This window comes from Camelus dromedarius, chromosome 23 (assembly GCF_036321535.1).
Source record: "Camelus dromedarius isolate mCamDro1 chromosome 23, mCamDro1.pat, whole genome shotgun sequence".
NCBI classification, from domain to species: domain Eukaryota; kingdom Metazoa; phylum Chordata; class Mammalia; order Artiodactyla; family Camelidae; genus Camelus; species Camelus dromedarius.
The window spans coordinates 24,432,101-24,453,827 of record NC_087458.1 but is presented as its reverse complement, the minus strand read 5'-3'; the positions used below and the strand labels follow the sequence as shown (position 1 = coordinate 24,453,827).

The 21,727-nt window shown below is 39.0% G+C and overlaps 1 protein-coding gene across 2 annotated transcripts in view; it reads right to left on the bottom strand.

Moving 5' to 3' along the window:
• Positions 1-13,283, bottom strand: part of TDRD5 (tudor domain containing 5) — a 62,921-nt gene extending 49,638 nt beyond the window's left edge. For both annotated transcript variants that reach the window (XM_010992906.3, XM_031435686.2), the window contains exons 1-3: positions 13,052-13,283; positions 12,041-12,448; positions 11,045-11,235 (exon numbers count right to left, since the gene is read on the bottom strand). In XM_010992906.3, the coding sequence (XP_010991208.3) occupies positions 11,045-11,235; positions 12,041-12,448; positions 13,052-13,283 (831 nt within the window). The remainder of the gene's footprint in view (positions 1-11,044; positions 11,236-12,040; positions 12,449-13,051) is intronic.
• Positions 13,284-21,727: the final 8,444 nt, after the last annotated feature.

Genomic DNA, 21,727 nt, shown 5'->3' with positions numbered 1-21,727 from the left:
CATACAGGATTACAACTATGAAATACCTTATGAAAAACCTACGGAGTGTCATAAAAGGATAACACGCCTGAAGGTGTCAGGAAAGCAATGCTGAGATCTAACAGACAGCTGTTTGGAGAGGGAGAGGTCAGGGGAGGGTTCTCTGAAGAAATGTCCATTTACACTGAGTATTAGCAAAGGTACAAGGAAAGAAGCACATTCACACACATCTTATGTGTTAACTGAAACAGTGTTTATGGAGGACAACCTAACTACACATATGATAATCTATAAATGTACACATTCCTTTAGATGCAGTGACCGCTCCTCTAGAATTTTACCCTGTGGAGTAATGGAGGTATGTGCAAATTTGAGCAAGATTTTCATCAGTAAGGTTATTTCTAACAGCAAAAACTAGAAACAGCCTAAATCCCCAACCTGGGTTACAAATTTTTAAAAAATTATTGCATATCTATAATGCTGCATTAAAATTATATTCCATTACAATATTTAACAATGTGGGATGTTCATAATTCATAATTATGACTAAAAAAGCAAGTCACAGACCTGGACCAGAATGATTCTCATTTTATTTAAAAAAAAAAGAAAAGAGAAAAAGTCAACTTTTCTGGGTGATTAAAGTATAGGAGAATTTTCTTCTGTGCTTTTCTGTACTTCAAATCTTTTGCAATCAATCTCTATTACTTTTGTAATAAAAAAAAGTTTTTAAAAACAGACACCTGGGTGATATTTAGAAACATGAGGGTGGAAGCATTTTGGAAAGAAGATGCAATGAGGCTAAAAGCAGAAAGGAACAGCAGTTACATCTTAAGACCTTTGGGCCATATGGTGCAATGTTAATACATTTCTGATAAAGATCACAAAACTGGCACAGACACACATACAGAAGTGATGCTTTCAACTGCTTAAATATTTCCTAGGTAACTCATCTGACTAAAAACTAGGCAGTATGTAATTTGACTTACCATACTAAAAATTTCATCTGAACTCATGGAAAAACAGGTAGGGAACAGAAGAGCTACTCTCAGTTGGCCAGAGAATACCACTTTCAAAGATGTGCACTAATGAACCACTGAAGGGCTCCTTTTGACAGGTTGTTGAGAATATTCTTCAAAGACAGTTGGGCCAACTCATCAAGGGAAATTTTAAAAGCTCCTTTCATGCAGTACCAACCACAGCACCTAATTCATGTAAAAACTACCAGCTGTTTGAGTGTAAGTTAAAAGTTAATTGCAAACTAAGATGAAGCCCTGATTTTTAATTCATTTAAGATCAGAAATTCTTTTATAATTCCAGGTTTAGCTACTTTAAAACTCATGCTGAATGTTACAATAAAATTCTCTAAAAGCAGGGTAGGATGGGGTACTGATGAAGTAAAATTACTTTAAGGCAGGACAAGAAATATTAAACACCAAGTCTCTTTCTGTCAGTGTGAGCCACTGCTCCCTTCCCCTCCTCAGTGCCCATTGCGCATCTGCATTATACAGTAACCAGATCCCTTTAGAAGACACAGGAATGCCTACTTGTCAGGAAAAAAAAAAGCAATTTCCCCCTCTTGCCAGCAAAGTTGTCCTTAGGAGACAACACTCCTTTCTCAATCCTGTAGGGGGTCACAATGACCCACTACTCGCCCTGCTGGACTATGGAAACTGTCAGTATGTTACTTTGATGTATAATCCTTTGTCTCAAAAACTTATATAACTGTAACTTGACCTCTAACAGGTCAAGGTGGTCGAGGTGAAACAGTCTTAAGAGCTTTCTGAAAGACTCCCTCCCAGGTTATAATCCTCAGGTTGGCTCGAATAAAACTTTCCCATTCTTTCTTTCTTAGATTGACTATTAGTTTTTTTCCTTGACAGTCCTCTTAGTTGTAGGGCTAGAGAACAAGGAATGGCCAGATCCCTGTTACTCTACCAAATGCTCTTACAGGCAATAACCTATCAATGGGCAGCAAAGCACTGTGGTCCAGGTCTGTACACTAAGGCAGAGAATTCTGAAGCACTGGGCTGGACAGAGGGTCGGAGGCTTCATCTATTAGAACGGTAACAGCTAAGCCATACTTGCTCACTCACATTTTCACTCCTCATCCAAACTTCTTCCGAAGAGGTCAAAATAAAGGAAATCAAATACAATCCAGTAAAAAGATTATTCATGCTCTGCAAAAGCAGGGTTCAAATTATTCAAACCATCTGCTTTTGTGAAATAAACCATGGCAATGGGAAAAGGTAGGATACAAATGAACAAGCCTGTCTGTTCCTCTTGCAGGTGAAAAATGAAGAAACTCCAGTCCTCATTTTACAAAGGAGAAACTGACTTGTTTTCTTTTTGATAACATGTTTTTCTTATGACAAAATAATGTATGTTCACTGTGAAAAAACATAAAATGCAGATGATCAAAAAAAGCTGTCTAAATTCACAATTTAAATTTAATATTGTTATATATTTATCTATTATTTTTCTATGTATATGAAAAGATACACGTATTTGTAGAGTTCTGAGGGAACACCTAGCAACTGATAGATCTATAATTTTAAGAAATTGAAAGTTGTACTTTTTATAAATAGAATTATGTGGTATCTGATAATTATGTAGAATCTGTCCCACTAGGAAATTTAAAAATATAATTTAGGAATTAAAGCCCACTCCTTAACACAAGATTTAAATAGTTCTGGTGGCAAAAACTTCAACTGGAAGTGAAATGTGATTAGTGGGTTGCATCTAGGAGGAATTCTTGGGGCCGCAAAATACAGGATGAAACTCAAAGGAAAATAAATATAGAAAAAGTGTCTCACTCCTCTCCTAGCCATGCCAGGAGCAAAGGCCCTGAACTCTGCGTTTGTTATTGCCTGGTTCTGACAGTTAAAGGCCAAATCTCCCCACTCAATTCTATAAAGTTTCCGAAAAAGAAATATGCACTATCATTCTTTAATATTTTTTCTGGAATTTTTATTCACCATAATCCATTTAGAAAATGGAAATAAAAACTTTGAACATCGGGAAAAAAAACAAGGCAAACTTATTATTTAAAATAATAACAGCCCCTCACGATGGGACTAGTGCACCCATATAAGAGGAGAAACCAGAGCGCCTGCTCCCCTCCTCCATGAGCACACACCACGGAAAGGCCAGCAAAGCACACGCAAGAAGGCAGCCATCTGCAAGTCAGGGAGAGGATCCTCACCAGAACTCAACTGTGCTGGAGCCCTGGTCTTGGGCTTCAGCCTCCAGAACTGCAAGAAAACACATTTCTGCTGTTTAGAGCTACCTCATCTACATTTTTCTGCCGTAGCAGACTAAGACTGCTAGTCCTCAAAAACCTTCCATCCAGGGCTAGTTTGGCTCCACCACTGAGGAGCCAAACCACCTTTCTGATGAGTTAAGAGGTTCTCCCACTCTGCCTAGAAGAACACTAACTTTTCTCAGCTCTGTTTGAGCTCTGGATATTGTTTGGCCTGTTGCTTCTTACTGTTTGTTTCCCCAGCCTCAAAGAACCCCCTCTTCCCCTGCGTTATTCATAGATCAGTACTCATCCAGAAATCTGAGGGGTCCTTCTGCTCTGAGAAACTTCTGAAGAGGAAAGGGAGGACCCAGGATACACAGGAGTTTTTGCCGGGAAAAAAACCAAACCAAACCCATGTGGTCAAACATAAAAGATTACTGCTAATCACAAAGAATAGACATCTCAAGTTTAATGATTTTAGTGCTTTTCTACATATGGGAGGAGGCAAGAGTCTGGCTGGGCTTATTGAAATTATTCCTTAGATATGCATCTTAACTGTCTTGGGCCAGTGTCCAGTTTTTCTCCATCCTGAATCCCCCTCAGGGTGCACCACTGGGGAGGGGTGGTCCTTGATGGCAGGCAACATTCATTGTTTACTGAAATGGCAGGCAACATTCTGTGTTACTTGGGGCAGGCAACATATTTTGTCCGCAACTGTTCTAATTTTGGTACTTTTAAATTCACCATAGTATATGTTAACGCAAGTCCCCCTTAATTGGTCTCTTTTCAGACTTTTTTCTATCCTATTTTTTTCCTGGAAGTTTATAATTACTCTTGCAAGTTCTAAAATTTCAATGAGATTTCTCTCAGAATTAAGTTTTTAAAAATGTGAAATTTCACACATTAACTGTATTCATTCAATAATATGTTGCAGTATTTATTCAGTATTGTCTTCTGCTCTTCAATGCAGATATATAGTTTTCTTCATTAGAGTTAAGCACAGTTCTTGTGTTTTCTTTAGGTATTGTATAGTGTGACACTTTTATTGCCATTGAGAATGAGATTCAACTGCTTATGGCACATGAGGAAAGAAATTGATTTTTTAAAATATTATTTGTAACTGGCCACCTTACTGAACTTGTTTTAATAACATTCTCATAGGTTTTCCAAATAGATCATGATGTTTATGAATAATAAGTTAATGTTTATAAGGCAAAGGTAGACATAAATGACAGGGAATAACGGTTTAAAATAGGTTTCTCTTTGTTTTATGGCTAAAAAGAAAACTTAGTTTTAATTTACTGGATTATAATTTGGGGGTGTGTAACTTTGTGTTTCTGTGTCAGTTCTACACTGTGTCAACTGAAAAAAAAAAAAAAAAAGCACAACCTAAAGGTTGTGAGTTATGTTTTATTCAGGGTGCTTACTGAGGACTATAGCCTGGGAGACAGCCTCTCAGATAGCTCTGAGATAGCTCAACAGTGAAAAATTCATGATGTCTAGCACCTAATCAAAGTTACCTATCCAGGCAAAGAGGTTTGGAGAATATGACCACATCAAGGAAGAAAATAAAAAATTTAAAACCCGTAAATGATCGAGACGATAAAATTAGCAGATAAGACCATTAAAAGTTATTATAAATCTTACAAATATGCTTACGTACATATGGAAAGTATGGACATAATAAAGAGATAGATGAAGGATATAAAAAAGATCCAAGTGAAATAAGTAAAAATTAAAAATATGTCTAAAATGAAAAATAATCTGGATGGGATTAAATGCTCCAGAAGAAAAGATAAGTGAACTTGAAGACAGCAAGAAAAAGCACCCAAAATGAAGCATACAACTGGGAGGAAAGGGAAGAGACTTGCGAAAAAGAAAAAGAACAGAGACCCAACAGCCTGCAAGAAAATAACAAGCAATCTAGTGTAGGTATAACCATAATTCCAGATGAAAAAGAAAGGGGGAAAAAATTAAAGACAAAAATTCTCCAAATTTTCTAGAAGGGTAGATTTTAAGTGTTCTTATCACAAAAATAAAAAAATAAAGAGCACAGCTGATAAATATATTTATGGTATTAGCTGTGGTGATGGCTTCACAGGTACATAATTATCTCCAAATTCATCAAGTTGTACATATTAAATACATACAGCTTTCTGTATGTCAGTCATACCTTAATGAAGTTTAATTAAAAATAAATTTCCAGGTTTCATTAACATTGTAAGTCCATATACAAAAAGCTCAACAAATCTCAATCAGAACAAACAAAACTATAAGGGACACTAGAATCAAATTGCAGAAAACCAATGATAAAGAGAAAAGCTTGAAAGCATCAAAGGAGAAAAAAATTATGTACAGAAGAACAAAGATAAGAAGGACATAGACTTATTGCCTGAAACTATGCACACCAGATAGCATTGGAATTGTCTTCAAACTTCTAAAAAGGGAAGAAGAACCATCACCCTAGAATGCTATACCCAGAAGAAAATGTCACTCAAAAATGAAGGCAAAGAATTTTTCAGAGAAGCAAAAGCTAGAATATTCACTGCCAACAGATTTATGTCACAGAATATGTTAAAATTTTCCAGGCAGAATGAAAATTATACTGAAGAGAAATCTGGGTGCAAAGAATTGGAGAGCACCAGAAATAAATGTGGGCAAATATAGAAGTTTTCTTTTCATTTTTAATCTTTAAAAGAAAGTTGACTTATTTTTAAAATAAATAGATAATAATTTGTTTAAATATTTTAATATTAAATAAATACTGCTTATTCAAAATAAATATTTTAAAGCAAAAATAAAAATGTTTTAAAGAGCATATGACCTATGTAGAATTAAAATGTGTCACAATGATAGCACAAAACATGGGAGGAGAGAAATGTAAACCTAATGTTCTAAGGTTCTTACAACCAACATGAAATGATATGATGTTATATGAGAATCAACTGTGATAAATTAAAAACATGTTGAAAGGCCAAAGGCTTCCACTAAAAGTATTTTTAAAGAGTTATACCTAATAAACAAATAATAGAAATAAAATAGAATTATAAAAAATACTTAATCAGGAACAAGGCAAGGATGCCCCCTTACCACTGCTTTTCAACACTGTCCTAGGAGTCCTAGCTAACTCCATAAGGATAGAAAAGGAAACAGTAAGTACAGCTGACCCTTGAACAACACTTGAACTGTACAGGTCCATATACACACAGGTTTGTCTCAACAAATATATTAAAAAGTGTTTGGAGATTTGTGACAATTTGAATAAACTTGTAGCCTAGAACTGTGAGCTGGGTAGTCTACACAGCCTGGAACTGTGCAGCCTGGAAAATTTAAGAAAAAGACATGTCATGAATGCATAAAATACATGTAGATACTGGTCTATCCTTACATGGGCATAAGATGAGTGATATTTAATATACAATTTATAATATGTACATTTTCTTACTGTTTTTTAACTTTGCTTTCAAAGAATTACATTACTGTACAGTATGCCTCTCCTTGTAATTGGAGAAACTGCGTATCAGTCTATCATCCCTGGTAAGTGTTTTTTTTTAATGTAATAATGTTTCTAATACTGTATCATAAATATGACTCTAATATACTGTATGCCACAAAAATTTTGACATGTCATTCATTAGTGTATAGCTAGGCTACCTTGAAGCAATCATACTGATTACCTAGCCTACCACAAAGCAATCATACTGCTCCTACAATATCAATGTATGAATCATTGCACCTGTAAATAATCTTCATTTCTTTTCACATTATCTTTTCATTTTTGATGTCTACTGTTACTAATACTGTAACATACACAGTGTTTTGAAAAGACAATATTGATATAAGTACTGACAGATGATTCATCTTGTAAACAGACAACATAAACTTACAGTATCAATAAATACAGCACAGTACTGTACATGTATTTTCCATATGATTCTCTTAGCTTACTTTATAATCAGAATACAGTATATTATACGTATAATATACAAAACATGTTAATTGATTATTTATGTTATCAATAAGTCTTCTGGTCAACAGTAAGCTATTAGTTGTTTGGGGGGAGTTAAAAGTTATATGTGGATTTTTGGCTGTGCAGGGGGTGGGTGCCCTAATCCCCTCAGGATTTAAGAATCAACTGTATGGCAATTCAGAAGAAGGAATACAACTGTCTTTGTTTGCAGATGACGTTTATCTATGTAGAAAACAACCAAAGAATCAACAAAAAAACTGGAATTGATATGCAATTACAGCAAGGTTGCAGAATACAAGGTTAATAATAAAAAAGTCAATCAGTTTTCATTATATCAACAAGGAACCAGTGGAATTTTGAAGTAAAAACACATAACCATTTATATTAGTGCCCCCAAAATGATTTAGGTATAAATCTAACAGATTTGTTAAAAAAAATCTGTATGAGGAACAATGCAAAACTGATGAAAGACATCAAAGAACTACTAAATAAATGGAGAGACAGTGCATGTTCGTGGATAGGAAGATTCAGTATTTTGTCAAGATGTCAGTACTTCCCAACTTGATCTATAGATTCAATGCAATCTCAATCAAAATCCCAGTGTTTTTTGGGAGATATCAACAAACTCACTCTAAAATTCATATGGAGAGACAAAAGAGTCAGAATAGCTAACTCAATATTGAAGGAGAAGGAAAATTTGGAGGACTCATACCACCCAACTTCAAGATGTACTATAAAGCTACAGTAATCAGGACAGTGTGGTATTGGCAAAAGAAGAAACAGACCAGTGGAACAGAGCAAAGGCCCTGGAAAAGATCCATGAAAATCGAGCCAACTGACCTCTGACAAAAGAGAAAAGGCAACACAATGGAGCAAAGATAATCTTCGACAGTGGTGCTGGAACAACTGGACATCCACATGCAAAAAATTGAATCCAGACACAGACCTTACACCCTGTACAAAAATGAACTCAACCTGGATCACAGACTTAATATAAAATAAAGACTAATAAAACTCCCAGACAATAACCTAGGAGAATCCCTAGATGACCTTGGGTATGGCCATGACTTTTTTAGATACAACACCAAAGACACAATCCACAAGAGAAATAATTTATTTAACTGGACTCAATTAAAATTAAAAATTTCTGCTCTATGAAAGACGATGTCAAGAAAATGAAAACTAAGCCACAAAATGCAAAAAAAAAAGCAAAAGACATATCTGATAAAGAATTATCATATAAAATATACAAAGAACCCTTAAAACTCAACAATAAGAAAACAAATAACCTAATTAAAAAATGGGCAAAAGACCTGAATAGACATCTCACCAAAGAAGATATGCAGACAGCAAGTAAACATATCAAAAGATGTTCAATACTATTTATCATTAGGGAATTGTAAATTAAAACAATGAGATACCACTATACACCTAATAAAAGGACCAAAACCTAAAACACTGACAACACCAAATGCTGGTGGGGATGTGGAGCAACAGGAACTCTCATTCACTGCTGGTGGGAATGCAAAATGTACGTACAGCCAGTCTGTAAGAGAGCCTGGCAGTTTCTTGCAAAACTAAACTCTTATCATATGTAAATGCAGGAAAGGGTGTGAAGAAAAGGGAACCCTCCTACACTGCTGGTGGGAATGCAGTTTGGTGCAGCCATTATGGAAAATAGTATGGAGATTCCTCAAAAGACTAAAAATAGACTTACCATATGATCTAGCAATACCACTCCTGGGCTTATATCCAGAGGAAACTTTAATTTGAAAAGATATATGCACCCCAGTGTTCACAGCAGCACTATTTACAATAGCCAAGGCATGGAAACAACCTAAATGTCCATTGACTAGATAAAGAAGCTGTGGTACATCTATACAATGGAATACTACTCAGTCATAAAAAATAATAAAATAATGCCATTTGCAGCCACATGGATGGACCTGGAGACTGTCATGCTAAGTGAAGTAAGCCAGAAAGAGAAAGAAAAATACCTTATGATATCATTTATATGCAGACCGTAAAAAAAGTCAAATAAACTTATTTATAAGACAGAAATAGACTCACAGACATAGAAAACACACTTATGGTTACCAGCAGGGGAAGGGGGTAGGAAGGAATAAACTGGAAGTCCAAGATAAAAAAAAATTAAAAATGTATACATAAATAAACAGTGCTGGAATAACTGGCTATCCATATGCAGAAAACTTTGACCCATACCTTGAATATTTTTCAAAAATTAACTTGAAGTGGATAATAGACCTATGAATTAAAATCATAAAACTTCTAGAGGAAAACATTTCTGTGACTTGGGATTAAACAAAAATCTATTAGGGAGGCAAGAACCAAAAATATAGATAAATTAGATTGCATCAAAATTAAAGACTTCCCCACAAAAGACAGGATTCAGGAAATGAAGAGGCAAGCATAAATAAGAAATAAGAAAATATTTGCATAACACGTCTCCAATAAAGAACTTGTATCCCAAACATACAAATAATTCTTCCAACTCAATACAAGGACAACTCAATTTTTAAGAATGAGCAAAAGATATGAACAGACACTTCAAAGAAGATACACAAATGGCAAATATACTTATGAAAGGATACTCAATGTTATTCACCATTAGAGAAACTTCAGTTAAAATCAGGAGATACTACTAAACACCCCACTCAAATGGCTAATACTTTTTAAATTGACAATACCAAAAGTTAACAAAGATGCGACTGGAACTCATATTCGTGGCTCATGAGAAAGTAAAATTGTACAGCCAGTTTGGAAATAGTGGAAAAAGTTAAATGCACATTTACTGTATGACCCAGCAATCCTAATCCTGGGTATTGACCCAAAAGAAATGAGGTCTATGTTCATACAAAGTATAAGCAAATGTTCACAGCGGCTTTATTCATAACACCCTAAATGGGAAACAACCCAAATATTAGCTAATGGTGAATGGATAACAAATTGAGGTATATCAATACAATGGAATGACACCCAACAAGAGAAAGGGACAAACTACTGATACATACTGCATGAATCTCAGAAGCATCCTGTTAAGGTAAAGAAGCTAGACACAAAAGGCTAGACATTATTTAATTCCATAAACTTGGAAAGTCAAAATTATAGTTATAAAAAGCTGCGGTCGTCTGTAGCTGTAGTTGGGGAAAGAGATCAAACTACAAAGTGGCATGAAGGAATTCTGCAGGATGACAGAAATGTTGTTTCCTGATTTTGATGGTGACTACACAACTAGATACATATATTAAAACTCAAACTGTACATTTTCAGTGGGCAAATTTTATTATATGTAAATTATGTTACTAAAGCCAATTTTTAAAAGTTACAGAAATAAAGCACTTTTGTGTTTTAAATTTAATTTCTATGTGCTTATTTTGAGCTCTATTTACGTTGTCTTGCTAACTTAACCAGGATTTTGTTGGCTCTAGTCTAGTAGTTTTTTAACTCAAAATCCGTCAGCATTATAGTCACAGAAAAATACCAGGATTACAGTGCTCAGGGCCAGCCATTCTGGTGAAGATATTCATCAGGTAAGTTGCAAATATGCTTCTATGACTTTGGTGAGAAGCTGGAACTAGAGATACAGGTTTGGGAGTCATCTGCAGAAAGTAGTAGAAACCACGGAGTTGGTAAAATTGTACTCTTCTCACTGCCACCTCTCACTTGTTACTAATCCACAGAACCATAGAAAGTGCTTAAGTTAAATCTGAAATAAATGAATTCATTCATTGACTTGAATTTGAAAAGGTCAGCTTTTCCATGAGATCTAAGTAATAACCACTGAATTTAACACATTTTTGGTGTATTTCTATCTCCAAATTCATATATCTCACCTGGTTTAATTTTTCAGAGTGATTCAGCCTTGAAGTCTCTGCTACATTTGACTTAGACATCTTTTCCACATTGAATATTTGCTTTGGTAGTTTCATGTTTGAAGTGGGTTGTGAAAAGCGTGCCTTTGCTACTGGGAAGCCTGTGGGATATGACCCCTGTTTCATTCTAAAAGGCTGGATAAAATTTTTACCTTTTGTGAACAAAAGGAGAGAAAAATTGTCAATAACAATTTCTAGTTTATTTCTGGCGGTTGTACATATGGTCAAGGGGGTAGAGAGACACTATACAAAGGATCGTATCAGTCTTCTGAGCCTTTAAGAGAAACACTGATTGGGGTAGGAAAAGCACTGGATAAGCGGAAGAGTTCAACATCCAACCTTAACTGTACCCTTTTCTAGCCATGAAATTTTCAAAAAGTCACTTAACTTTCTTGAGCTTTGGCTTCTTTATTTGTACAACAGAGTTACTCACCCAACCAGTCTATGGAATGAGAATCCAAGGTAAAATGCTATGCAAATAAGGTGGTTATCACTATGCTACATAAATTACGACAGTGCTTGCTAGGATCAAAGATCAGTGATAGCAAAGACCAGATGGTAAATGCTACCAACTAGTATTATTTTTGAAATTTTTCATTTTCCATGTCATATCTTCTTTATATAAACACACATAACTAATGCTCATTTACAGCCCTCTAGAGAGAGCTGGTCCTGTGTTTTCATAATAATAGCCACCACTTTATTATGAGCTTACTAAATGCGAGGCACTTTACTGACCTCATCTCATTTAATCCTCAGCATGACCCCAAGAAGCAAGTATTATTATTCCTAGACATTTTAAGTAACTTGCCTGAGATCATTCAGCTACCAAGTGGTAGAGCCAGGATTCAAATTCAACAAACGCTTGGAGCTTGGCCATCATATACCTCTATGTGTACCACGACTGTTCCAAAATTTGCTGATCCGTAATACAGTTACCAGTGCTCACATGCTTACCTGCCGGCCATCCTCTCTGCCTTCCCTCTGATACGCTCTTCTTCAGGGTCAGCAAAGAACCTGCCCTGGTCTGTTCTACAGAAATAACATCTGATGCGGCATTCAGCACCTCAAACATAGAGAGGAATCCATACTGCATGTACTGGAATGATCGTCCAAATCGCCTGACAAATGCCTTTTCAAAATCAGAAAGGAGAACAGGAGATAATGCCAAGAGGTCTTTCAACTCACTCTTCACAACAGCTGGAAGAATAGGGGGTACCCTTCCTCGGTAAGGTACTCCCCGTCGAGAGCTGGGCCCACAGCAAACACTGGCCCTTCCCTTCTGCATGGAGTTTCGAAACTTATGGCTGCTCCTCTGTTTTGCAACTAAACTTGCTATTCCTTTGGTGGATTCATCTGGAATGGCTACAAAGATGTGAAAAAAAGAAATCGTATTTAGGTGAAAACTTATTTCCCTCTTTATTCTTTGCATTTGTAGTTACAAAATTTTTAACTCTCCAAGGAGCTGTGTATCTAGGTAGCATGATAAACATGAATCCTTGGTTCCTCCATTTCTTGCATTATTTAGAGAACAGCTTGTTAGCTTCTCTACCAGAGAATGAAGAGAGAAAGGTAACACCTAATTTATTATCATTGCTGCTAAGATCTCAAACACTGTAGATAAACATTAAACTTCCCTACAATTATTTTTCTGTGCTTCATGAAATTTAAAATATGAGTTTATAATTAAAAAGGTCCATTGTTAAGTTTCTCCTGACTTAAGGTGCAATCATCTTAAATCATATGCAAAATGTAGTTTTTGTGAATGCACAGTGTTCTAGAGAAAGGTTTCCTCATTTTGTTAAAGCTCTAATTCTGCCCACAACCTCAAAGGTGCCTATGTCTCCCCTTCTCCCTCAAAAAATTAAGATCCCCTGCCTAGGATGCAGGATAATTGCAGAACTAGAACAATTTTTTACTAAGTGATTATTATTACAAAGTTCATAGACTTTCAAATCTTAAACCTACCTTTCAGTATTACAGTACCATCCCCACAGGGGCAGACACAGACAACATCAGGCATGTCCAGCACCAGCTCCATGGTGGACCGATACCCAAGGATTCGGAGTGGTAAGTGGTTGCCAACCATCAAAAGGTACTCCTTTTCCAACTGCTGTGGGGTCAAACCATCTTTGGTGGAAATGAGAAGTGACCTTATTTCCTTCCTCAGGCATTCCTGTATACGCTCTTGTTCAGACATTGCGCCCTACAGGATTTAAGATAGAAATATTGCTCATGAGGAAAAGCAGGCAAAGATGAAGAAAATAGTCTATAATGGCCAATAGTGGGATATAAACTGAGATGCGAATTTTAAAGGTAATGAGACAGAAGCAACACTGTGAGAGTTCACTGAAATTTCATTTGGTAAAGGACCCCCAAATTCAAATTCTAAATCCCAACCTGTGTTGACTAACCTACGTGTGTCTCAACAAATACCTGCCACTTTGTATGTTTAGAAGTCCAAGTTCCTGGCTTGCTTTTCATGAAGTATTAACTCGGGATGTTCGGGGGTCTTATTCTACACCGCAAACCTAGTACCAGAGTCTTTCGTCGACTCTTTAGGAACCAGGACTGGGAAGAAGGCAAACGCAATACCTCCTTCCCCAAAGCAAGGACAGGGCTCCGGGTAAAGACGCTCGCACCAGAGTCACTTCCTCCAACCCAGACCCACCGGGAGGCTTTCCGAGTCAACGACCTCATCGTCGCCCGCCCCCTCCCCACTGCGCCAGGGCGAGGGGCCCCCTGCCCCACCCCCACCGTCTCTCACGGCCCCGGAGGAGTGGGGGGCGGCCCTGCCGCCTGCCCACGACCCCGGGAGAAAGGGGCAGGCGGGAGGGAGGCAGGCGGAGCGGCCGTCTGCGGTCCGGCCCCGCCCGGCCGCCACTCACCCTGACACCGGCGCTGGCGCTGCCGTTGCGGGCCTGACGAAGTCAAAGGCGCTCCCCTAACTAGCGGCCGAGGCCGAGCGCTGCGCGGCGGCCCGTGCGCCTGCGCACCCGCGCCCGAGGGGGCGCGCCGGGGGCGCCGCGTTCCAGCCCCGAGGGCGCGCGGCCAGTGGGACCGTTGGACAGACCTGGCCACGCCGGGTCCAGCCTGGCTTCCAACCTAGTCGCCGGGCTCCGAGGCAGCCTCGGCAGCTTTCTGGCATGGCCGGCACCTACCTCCTTCGACGTGGATGGAAGACATGAGATGAGGCCACGGCAGGAGAACCTCTCCAACCACATCCTCGGCAGGGCCAGGGGGCCGTCCCACCCTACCGACCGGCAGGCAGTTGGAGGAGAGGAAGCCTGCGAGCTTCTTAACCTGCCTGTGCCTCTGAATCACCTGTGGACCTTATTTAAGGGGGAACAAAATGCCCACGTATGATCAGCAGAAATTCTGATTCAGCAGGTCTACGTCTATTCGGGGGAAATTTCAGGCAATTCCAGTGCTTGCCTGGAGAATCAGTGCTAAGTTAGATAGATGCAACTTAGGCTCCCAGAAGAGAGGAGGGTGGGGTGAGGAGGGCTTCCTGAATGAGTGGAGAACATTCCAGGTGCCACTGGAGATAAAAGAGCTAGGAAACTAAAGAAGAGGGTGTATTTGTAGTTTAAGAGGTAAATAGAGAGGCATAGTATAAAGGCTTTTACCTTAAAATGTACACTCCAATTAAAGGAACAAGACAAACGAAAAGATAACCAAAGAATTAGAATCAAGAAGGAAACCAGAGCACATACATCTACCTTATCTTCCATATAAAATCCTATGACATAATACCAAAAACAAACAAAAAAACAAAAAACCAACTCTAGGCAACAAAAACGTTCCATCGATGAACTAAGAATACTGAGGAATCTCTGAATGACAGAAAATTGAGATGAGCTGGTTTCTAGGAGAATGGGCAGGGCTAAATAGCAAATTAGAAAAAAAGGAAAATGAAGAGACATGAAGAATGGATCCAGACACTCCAGCATCTGAATGACCAATGTTACAGAAATAACAGAACGGTGTTGAGGGTTGGAGGTTAAAAAAGGAAAAAAATGACCCAAATTTGAAGAAAAACACACATCTTCAGATTAGATGGACTCACTGAATCCTTAGGATAACTAATGAAAAAAAGATCCCATCCTAGACAGAAACTAGGAGAAAGAGAATCAAGAGATTTTTTATACAAATAGGTTACCTAGAAAACAATGGAAATTAGGTTGCCATTGGATTTCTCAATGGAGCAATAACTTCAAAGCTGAAACTGGAATCCTTTACCCAGCCAAATCAGCACGCAGGTGGAAGAAAGACATTTCAGACACGCAAGGATTCTGAAAGTTTACGCGCTCACTACATAACTTGAGAACGGCTCCAGTAAAATGAACAATGAATTGAAAAAACGTATTATCCCAGATTCTCATCCTCATTTATCTGAGATAACACATAGTGAGTACTTATGACATGCTCTTTTACATGGATTATCTCATTTTCTTCCCAGTTACTCTGAGAAAGGTACAATTATGGTCCCCAAGTGAAAAAACTGATAGAAATGAACAAGGATATAACAGAGTAATAGGCAACAAAAACATAAAACTTTTGACTGAATCTAGAAAGTTATTGGTGCATAGTGTGAAAAGAGAGATTTTCACAAAGACACTCGAGCTAAATCCCAGATCAACAACTGCAAACTGTCAGGGGCTGAGTTGCTTCAATCAGGAGACCCCATTTGGAAGGGTAGCTACTGTTGGGATCATCACTTGTTTGGCTTTGAAATAATGTACTGTCACCCTCTGAGACCTGTCAGACGTACGTGATGGCTAACCTGTGAAGTGAGTGGGAATGAGGTGGAACCATCACACCAGCCCCTTTCGCACCTTTGATGGTGACACCTCTGCAATTCTCCAGGTATGTGGTAATGCTTTTGATGTACTTCACTTGGCATTTTCTACCAGAATAAACCTGACTCAATGAATGCACCCATGTACGAATCCTATCAGTTGCTAAGATTACCTATTCCAGCTATTTACTTGGCAACTAGGGTACTAACCATAGGATGAATTCACAGGCCTACTAGCCCTGCCCAAAGGTGAACTTGGACAAGAACTCAATTCATTTATCTCCTAACCCCTATAATCTCAGAATGTTGATTGCAGCGATGACACTTTGGGTCCCAGAAGTTAATGTTTGAAAGTAGTGATAATCACTGAAAAGTTTGAGTTCCTCTTTTTTTCCAGAACAGTTATCCATAAGGGAAAGCAAGGCCTTTGTGGAAAGGCTGGGATGAAGGTTTGCAGTACTTAGGTACAACATTCCAATAGCATTCTTCTTTAAGAACATTTAGGCTACACTGAAGAGACTCTGGGTCTGGGATCTGATTTAGTTCTGGGAATAGAGACAAGTCATGTCTCTCACTCATGAGAGGTCTCTATTCCCCAAATCTAGAATTGCGTTTTGTTTACTTTTGTAGTTACACAAATCAAAAAGACTTAGTGGGTTGTGTGTTGAGTTCATTCCCTGGAATCCTGCAATAATAAAAAATACCACAACCAGAGAGCTCTGTGAGTCAGACCAACGTGTTTTCCATCCTGCAGCCTATTATGATGACCAGAGTCCACTTTTCTCCTCTTAATAACTGCCTCCACCTGGTCTCCTCCCACCCTGCTTGCATCTGGGAGTGTATTTCCATTGCAGCTGCTCCTACCAGCATTCCTGCCTTAGAAAACAGCCAGTAATGAGTTTCTCTGTGTGTGTGTGTCTTAAGCTTCTGATGCTTTAATATATGCCTCTTGACAAGTATGAGAGAATCTTTTGAAAACACAGTGAGGGAGTAAGTGTTAGAAGTTCATGATAGAACAAAGACAGCACTCCTACCTCCCCAAGTGTTGTTTTTTTTTTTAACATCATGCCCAGTTTGGGGCCATTTGATGTCACTATTCAATTCTATTTCTGACAGCAATCACTGCACGGCTTTGCCATCCCTGTTAAACTTCTGACACACTCCTGCCTCACCACTAGAAAGTGACTTTGCTCCGACTCCCAGAGAAAATGGAGGCTCTCATATATGAAACCCCTCAACTTCAGCCCCAGCCTCTAAATCAGCCCCGCCCCCATATCTTTCTTCCTGGTCTCAGAGGCTGAGTGGCCATCCCTCCTACTCTTGGGTCTATCCCCCCAACTCCTCTAGGACCATGACCTTTGGTTATTATTATACAGTCATATATTCAGTATCTCTTTACAGATTCCTTTCCTTTAATGTAAAAAGGATTAGAGCATAATTTTGTCTTACACACACAACAGAGACACGGAGATAGAGAGAAACTCAACCTACACCCTCTAGCCATTTCTTTCATGGTCAAATCCTTGAATAAACAGTCCACACTCATTTTTTCCCCACTTTTTCATCCACCATTTACTACTCAGTCCAAAGCCATCAGCCTGCTACTCTGGACATCTTAAGTTAGTTTTACCTAAATCATCAATGACAAATCTTCTAACTGACAAATCTTAAGGATTTTTCAATCTTTTCTCTCAGATGATCTCTGCTGTTTACCCTTGGTGTCCCCTCCCTTTCTGAAAATCTCTCCTCTGTGGGTGTCTATGCTGCTGCTGCTGGACTGGGCTTGGCGCCTAGCCTTCTGCTCTTATTTCTTATTTGTTATTCCATCGTTCGTGCCTGCCAGGGTCTCCCCTTGGCCCTTCTTTTTACTCTTCCCCCTCTTTCTGAGTGACGATTTTCACTCTCATGGCTTCAGCTTTGGCTGATACCTTCCAAAATGCATGTTCATTCAAGGAACAAATATCTTTTAGCGCCTACTATGTGCCAGACCACTGTTCTAATAGATTGAACAACAACAACAAAACAAAGTCCCTGTTCTCCTGGATCTTACCAAAGACAGACAAAAAGCATATATATATATATATATAAATACCAGGGCAAGGGGGAGTGAGAAGGGGCTGCTTTAAAAGTATTTAGAAAACCCTTTGTTTAACCTCTATGAGAGTGATTCTCAACTTCTGGTTCCTGAGCAGAATAACCTAGAAATTTGTTATAAATACCATTTCTCAGACCCCACCCCAGACCTGCTCAACCAGAACCTGGGGGAGGTGGAGGTAGGGGAAGGGGGGGGCGGGGAGGAGTCCAGCAATGGTTTAATAAGCCCTCCAGGTGATTCTGATGCCCGCTAAAGTGAGAACCACAGCTCCTCCCGCCTCACGTGCCATGAATAGATTACAGGTGTGCAGTCTGATACCGATTTTCTCTGCCCATAAGGGTAGCTTGAGGGTTGGAGTAAAAGGAGGCGCTGGGGATCCTCCAGTCAAAAGTAACCTCCGCCCAGTCTTTCCACAAGGCAACCAAGCGGGGTCAGCTGGCATGCCCACAGGCCTCCAGGTTGCAGGGTAAGAGCCATTCAACACTCACTGAGTCTACCGCAAGAAGCTGCGCGCTGCCAAGGACCTATTTCTCCCGCCAGCGCCGCCCCTGCGCATCCGTGGATGAAGTTCCGTCCGGGAGCGCAGAGAGTCTGCGCAGCGTAAAGCGAGGGGTGGGAGCGCAGGGGCGGGGGCTGGGGAGCGCGCGGGGCCAGGGGGCGAGGCGGGGAGCGCGGGGGGGCGGGGAGCGCGCGGGAGGGAGCAGGGTTCCTGAAAGCGTCCCGCGCGTCTGCCGCTTCCGGCCGCCTCCGCTCTAGCTGCGCGGCCCTTGCCCTTAACTAGTAATGCGCGTGCTGGGCCCTCAAGTTTCAGCATTGTTTTGAAATACTCGTTAGGGAAAAGCTCAATGGATTGAAATCCACTTGTATCATCACAGGAAATATCAAAATTACATTTGTTGATGAAAGAAAATGTTCAGTTCTTTGTTCAACCGTTGTAAATTGAGTGTTAAAAAATGGTTTTTAAAACTTTTTAGCCATTTCACAATATATACGTACACCTTAAATATGTACAATTTTTATTTGTCAATTATACTGCAGTAACGCTGGAAAATGAATAAATACATAAATTAAAACGTAAAATTGTGTGAACACGTTTCTCATTCATGGTGACAAAAAATATTTAAAGCTTATCAAAAAGCTTTGGGAATTTCAGGTAGCCATTTAGTATGGTTGGAAGGACCAGTTCTTGAAGCTCATCTGAGGATCACCCACCCATCTCTTAATGTGGCTCAAACTGGGTCTCCTCTGACTCCAGCCAGGTAGAATTACTCCTCCTCTGTGTCCTCATGCTGCCATATAGATCTGTGCTTCTTAACCAGGGGCACTTGGCAATGTCTAGAGATGTTATTGGTTGCTACAACTGGTAGGAGGGTTAGGGATGTGTGCTACTGGCATCTAGTCGTGGGTAGAGGCCCTGGATGCTGCTGAAGATCTTACAGTACACAGGACAGTCCTGTACAACAAAGAATTATCTGGTCCAAAATGTCAACAGTGCTGAGGTGGAGAAACCCTGCTGAAGATCTTTCTATCATAACATATACACTTTATCACACCTATCTGTTTACATACCTCTTTCTCCCTGTTAGACTATAGATTCCTCAAGGGCATGTCTTACTTTTACAATCTCAGAGGTGATCAGTACTAAACACATAGTAGGTGCTTACTATGCATCTGTGAAGTGAATTGAGAGAAAAGTCAAGTTAGTTTTATCTGCACCTGACAAGTGGATAACTGCATCTCCAGGCAAAGGAAGGCTGGAACATAAAATGCTTGAGAGCAGTACAATTAGGGAAATTGGGTCTGACAGAGACACCGGCAGTTATGACCAACTGCTCAGCCTGTAAACGTTGAAATCTCCGTCTTTCTCAAGTCTTTTATCCCTCACCATCCCCCTCTTCATAACCCCACGAAGTCACCAAATTCTGTCGATTCTCTACCTCAGAAATATTTCCTAATCCAATCCGTCCCCACTGCCAAAGCCAGCATCCAACTCGCATCAGCATCACTTTCCTAGACCACTGCTGTGCTCTCCTGGTTGGCCTCACTGCCATCTAAAAATTGAGAAAGTCAAATTCCTGTAGTTTCTTCCAGCCCTAAAATGTTACAACTTGCAATTTTGTCTAGTGATAATGAATTTCAGCTTTTCCATTAAATAAGTCATATAAATCAATATTCACTCTTCATTTATCCATGCGGATATGAAATTCCAAGACACTAAATGGGACTAAGTATATTAATTTAGAAAGCCATGAGATCTTTCACGACCTTTGTCTTGGAAACAAACTCAAAGCCAGTAACTTTTTTCCCCCAATTTTTAATTTTATTGTTATTAAATATCAAACCTTGGAGTTTATGCTTTTATAACTCTAGATGAAAAAATAGAAAACATACATAAAGCACTCTGTTACATGCTGAAACATGTGTGCAATTGTTTGTGTCATAAACTCAACTAACCACTTTTTCCACGAACACCATTTGCAAAGCCAGCAACTTTAATTGGTCCTCCCCCTCTTCTAGTAACTCCATTCCCACAGAGGTCAACCTCCTAACAAACCCAAACAAGGACTAAAGTATTAAGAGTTTAAAGATGTGTACATATAATATTGTCAGCAAAGGGATGACCAACATGTTCAATTAAAAAGGAATCTAAAAGAAAACAGCAATATCATGACAAGAGTAGATGAGGCCAGCCAGCTAAAGACTCACACTGCTACCTCAGCGCTCCTCAACTCCTCCGCCTGTGAGATGCTGTGTTGACTTTTTAAACGTGGAATGTTACGCAGTTTCTCAGATGTTGTCATGACCCTTCATAATCCCAACAGACCTGTGTTATAAGCAGGTGCTTCTGTTACTGTTATATATGGATATAAAAAATGAAGTAGCAATTATGTAACTTGTCAGTGGCCCTATAGCAAAGCAGACAGAACAAATGCCCAACATGGGCCCCACCACCAAGTAGGGCCTTTTCTCATCAATTTTTCTCCTGGAAGAAACCCATTTATCGTATTGGGAGGCAGTGTACAGCTTTGAGAATATCATTTGGCCAGATACCCTACCGATTCTTGGATCAAAAATTGAGGTGCAACTTTAGTTTAAGTCTACAGTTAGGGCTCTAGATCAAATTAATTTGTAACAGGAAAAAAAATCAATAAATGCTACAGTTCTATGCTTTTCCAAATAGGGAAATTTTTACAGGATGACAAAGAAACTATGTTTAATAGCAACTATTAATTTTGAGTGAATACTAAATAATCATGATACTTTTCCCCCTATGGGCCAAATGCAGCTTCAGAATTTTTCTCAATGTGGTGCTCTGGGCAGGAACTATTAATTGAGTCAGGCACTTGAGAGGAAGTCCTCCCTTATGTGGCCCACACAGTAATCAGTTTTAGAGGGTAAAAAAACAAATCTACTTAAATTACTTTATTACTAATCTTTTAATTACTTTATCCCCAGTGGCCTAACTTGGAATAAATGGAAGAAAGTAGTGGAATACTTTTTCCAGACCCGGTCTGAGTTACTTCAGGTCCTCATTCTTTAGTAACATTTTTTGAGAGGGGGGAATAAAACTATCACTATGTGAACTCAAGAACTATTGAAAAATTTAAAAATTAGTGAACATTATTTCTTCCATAATGTGATCTGAGCTAGAGTTATAAATCTCTAGTTTGAATGGTTATGTAGACCAACCTCCCATTCAGCAAGAAACAAATTATTACTAGAGAGTGAAAAAGAAATAGATCTATTC